At 36.1% G+C, this 5,000-nt stretch overlaps 1 protein-coding gene across 1 annotated transcript in view; it reads right to left on the bottom strand.

The window, feature by feature from the left end:
* Positions 1-4,316: 4,316 nt before the first annotated feature.
* LOC143023541 (uncharacterized) overlaps positions 4,317-5,000 on the bottom strand; it is an 813-nt gene continuing 129 nt past the window's right edge. Inside the window, exon 1 of the mRNA XM_076182096.1 lies at positions 4,317-5,000. This exon is cut by the window's right edge and continues 129 nt beyond it. Within this exon, the coding sequence (XP_076038211.1) occupies positions 4,317-5,000 (684 nt within the window).

The raw sequence follows: 5,000 nt of genomic DNA, 5'->3' as shown, positions 1-5,000 counted from the left end.
AAGACCATCTACAATTCCTTCATTTTACCCAAGTTGATGTACGTATCACCCTCCTGGGCCTCCTCACTCACAATTACGCAGCAGCGACATCTGGAGAAAGTGTAGAAAAGAGCCTGTCGCATAATCGTTTGCGGTCACCCTAGTTAAACATCCTCGGCACCGGAACATGCTACCTCCACAGGTACCATGACCACGGCTGCAGGTGCGGCACCATAACACCATCAAGCCGATCAGAGCACGCACCGACCGGTATAAGAAGAGCCCCATACGGACATTTGTGGACTTAATCAACAACAAGTATTAGCATTGTTGTACTACACACCTATTACTCAGCTTACTGTATTTTGTCTTTTTTTTTTCAATGGTTGTAACATCTTTTTCACTGCCATAGTTTTGTATTGTTATAATTTTGTAGGATGTATATCTTCAGCAGTAATGCTGCTACACCCAATAAACTGATGATGATGATGATGATTATTATTATTATTATTATCATTATTATTGTTATTATTATCATTATTATTATTATTATCATTATCATTATCATTATTATTATTATCATTATCATTATTATTATTATTATTATTATTATTATTATTATTATTATTATTATTATTATTATTATTATTATTATTATTATTATTATTATTATTATTATTATTATTATTATTATTATTATTATTATTATTATTATTATTATTATTATTATTATTATTATTATTATTATTATTGTGTATACATTGTGACGAATGTGGATAGGAGGTAAGGGAACACGGGCTGAGGGAAATACTTTTATTCCTGACTAGTTTCGCCTGAGTGGCTTCTTCAGAGGAACATAGTTTGAAGTCAAGTTGGTCAATATTTATGGCAAAAGAAGGAACGTGGCAAAGTGTCAGGTTGGTCCCCCACTCGACCTTATCTGTCGGTGTGGCGGATAGTCACAGCGGGTGGACCAAGTATCCTACGCTGTTTGTATTTGTGGATGGGTCTTTTTTCTTGATTAAAAGGTCCTTTACTTTTGTACCTGTGGAAGTCGCAAGACGAATGTTGGAGGACGATAAGATTTTGTCTAGGTCTCTCGTTAGATTGGAATTTGGGCCCACCCAATATTTAGCGTTGGACTTTTCTCTTTTGTTGCGTAGTATATTATGAGCCTTCTCCTCCCGGGTGCAAAGTAACCCTCTGGGGTCTTTGAGCTCTTCAAAATTATTAAAACAACTTTTGAAGGAGAAGGCTCGTAGTATACTACGCAACAAAAGAGAAAAGTCCAACGCTAAATATTGGGTGGTCTCAAATTCCAATCTAACGAGAGACCTAGACAAAATCTTATCGTCCTCCAACATTCGTCTTGCGACTTCCACAGGTACGAAAGTAAAGGACCTTTTAATCAAGAAAAAAGACCCAACCACAAATACAAACAGCGTAGTTTACGAAATCCCGTGTGGTGGATGTGACAGAAAATACATCGGTGAAACCGGCAGAGGCTTAGACACCAGATTGAAAGAACACCGAGCAGATGTAAGGCACCACAGGGTTAGTAGTGCATTAGTTAACCATGTCGACGAAAGAGGCCATCTACCAAAATGGGACCAGGCAAAAATTCTCATGGATAACATTACACGGCAGGAAAGAAAGGCGATGGAGTCCGTTTTTTTATCAACATACATGATAAAATCAATAAGAGGAACTGGGGATTTAATATGGGCTAAAGCAGCAGCACACTTTATCGTAACGAATAATAAACACAGAGCCCCTGATCCAGACGGACGTTTCAGCCACGCGAACAACAGGAGGATACTTGGTCCACCCGCTGTGACTGTCCGCCACACCGACAGATGAGGTCGAGTGGGGGACCAACCTGACACTTTGCCACGTTCCTTCTTTTGCCATATATATTGACCAACTTGACTTCAAAACTATGTTCCTCTGAAGAAGCCACTCAGGCGAAACTAGTCAGGAATAAAAGTATTTTCCCTCAGCCCGTGTTCCCTTACCTCCTATCCACATTATTATTATTATTATTATTATTATTATTATTATTATTATTATTATTATTATTATTATTATTATTATTATTATTATTATTATTATTATTATTATTATTATTATTATTATTATTATTATTATTATTATTATTATTATCATTTTTATTATTATTATTATTGTTATCATTATTATCATTATTATCATTATCATTATCATTGTTATAATTATTATTATTATTATATATATATATATATATATATATGTATATATATATGTATATATATATATATATATATATACATGTGTATATATATATCGTTCGTTCGTCCACATTTGGAATATGTTGTGTTTGTATGGTCACCGAATCTCATTAAAGACATTAACAGGTTGGAAAAGGTACAACGACGAGCGCAAAACTGATTCCAAATATAAAGAATAAATCATATGAAATCGACTAAAACATGAATTTGTTTTCCTTAAAAAAAAACGTAGACTCAAAGGTGACTTGATACAGGTCTTTCAGAATCTAAAGGGAATTGACAACATCAAAAGTGACAAAATTTTTACACTGAATGAAAATCAGACAAGAAATAATGGTCTCAAACTGTCAGGAAAGAGATTTAATTTGAAAGTGGGTAGAAAGAACTTCGCCAACTGTGTGTTCAACGAATAGAATGAACTTCCTGCAGAGGCATTCCAATGTAGTTTAGTTCGAAGCTTTAAGATTCGTTTGGATAAACACCTTAGCAAGATACTGTAATGACTGCCATTTATTTTATTTATTTATCTTTTTATTATTTGTCTGTTTATTATCATTTGCTTGATTTTCATTTATTATTAGTTATATGTCAGTTTATTATTTACTATTTACCTGTTTGTTTATTATCTAACTTTACCTGTCTATTTATTTATTTACATATTCTATTCATTATTATTTATATTATTACAATTTCATTTATTTATTCATTTATTTATTTATTTATCGTTATAATATTTTTTGGCATCCGACCTAGTTATGGACTAAAAGGTCTCCTGTCATCATGCACCGCTTTTGTAACCCTTTGTAAATATATATACACTGTATATATACATATATGTATATATATATATATATATATATACATATGTTATATATATACACATATACATATTATTATATATATATGCATATATATATATATATATATATATATATAGTATATACATGTATATATGTATATATGTGTATATATATATATATATATACATATACATATATACATACGTATATATGCATATATATATATTCCTGTTAAATGCTAAAGCACAAGTAGCGTCAATGATTTTAAGAGAACATTTCTCTAACTCTCTGTATTTCCTTTTTTCTTCATAATTCAATCTCTGTAGGAAATAGTAAAAGGCTTCAGAATGTTGATTCATTTTACCGACAGCTATTTCAACCATTACAAATGGTCATCTTCAGGTTATACAATACATCAAGACAAACATGGGTATATAAGGCCGAGTAAAAAGGGCAGGCAGAGGTCACTTGTTAAGTGGGAATCTGTCTACCCTACCAAGACGGAAAGGGTAACCGGGACAACTTCCCGATGTGGGATTCCGTCCCGGTAGTCTAGACACAATCCCCATGTGGGTTTTTGTCCCGTGGTGACGGTCTGTATTTTCTATTGGAGGGGAGGACATAATCAGATGATATCTGTACATTTAAGATAGGCTTTTGTAAAGCGATGCTCACTGCCTCAGCTACTACTAAACTTCCATAATTGTTATCATGGTGGATGATTGTTGTATCTCTTATGAGATCTACTAGGGGGTGGCTTTTTGTCGTGGGCATCGACAAAATGTTGGTGGATGGCTCCGTTGTTACGGTGAGCTTGCAGTCGTCTTCTTAAGGTCGTGAGGGTATGGCCGACGTAGCTAACATCGAGGGGCTTGCATGCCCCTTCAGAACATTTAAATTTATATACTACGCCGGTTTTAAATTCCTTTGGACACTCGGGGACGGTGCTGCTTTTCATAACGAGGGAGGCAATCAGGTTGGGACGGCTGAAGACTTTCGGTGAGACCCATTCGTAGGGCTCCTGAGGTGAAATACCTCTAGAGATAATCCTACGAAGGGTATCGGCTTCTTGTCTGTAAGTAGTGCCAAAATCTAATTTATGGTAAATCAGTAGGGTTTTCTCCGCGTTGTCAGCAGTGGTCTTGACTCGGGTGTGAAACTCTTCCATATTCTTCCTAATGACATCTTCTATGGTGTTAGAAGAGAAGCCATAATTCGTTAACACCTGTCTAACACGTTCAAGTTCTGTACGAACAGCTTTCCACGTGCTTCAATGGGAGAAGGCCCGCCTAACGTTAGCACCAACTACAGACCTCTTATAAGAATGTGGACACTCTCCCCTGGCATTTAGGCACCGCCCAACATTGGCATCTTTTGTGAAGACAGAAGTAGCGTAATGATCCTCTTTCTTTTCGACAAGGATATCAAGGACTGAATTTGCTTTGAGGGCGTCTGCTAACTTCCTGGTATCGCTGCTTTCTCTGACGGAAATTAAAATGTCATCAATATATCTGGCGTAGATCCTCGGTCTATGGTGACTATTGAAGGTCCTAGTTTCGACAGCAGCCATGTACATGTTGGCAAATAGGACACCCAGGGGTGACCCCATCGCAACACCATCCACCTGACGGAAGAGTTCCCCTCTGTTGGAGAGGAAAGGTGCCTCCATCGTACACACTTCTAACATTTCACTCAATAGCCTTTCGGGTATTTGAAGGGGGATTCGGCCAGATCTATAAACGTAGTCCAGGATGATTTCTATAGTTTCTTGGGCAGGAACGTGGTTGAAAAAGCTCTCAACGTCGAGAGATCCAATGTCTTCGTCAGGATCAGAAGTTCTCAGGATGTCAATGAACTCAGCAGCAGACTTCAAGGAGTAACCTATGGGGATGAATGGAGTTAATATATTGTTTAAGATTTTAGCCATCCTATAGGTGGGTAATGTCATTTGTGA

The sequence above is a fragment of the Oratosquilla oratoria genome, unplaced genomic scaffold (genome assembly GCF_046742065.1).
Source record: "Oratosquilla oratoria isolate Oo_2021 unplaced genomic scaffold, ASM4674206v1 SCAFFOLD50, whole genome shotgun sequence".
Classification (NCBI taxonomy): domain Eukaryota; kingdom Metazoa; phylum Arthropoda; class Malacostraca; order Stomatopoda; family Squillidae; genus Oratosquilla; species Oratosquilla oratoria.
The sequence above is the reverse complement of the archived record's forward strand: the minus strand, read 5'-3'. Positions and strand labels throughout refer to the sequence as shown.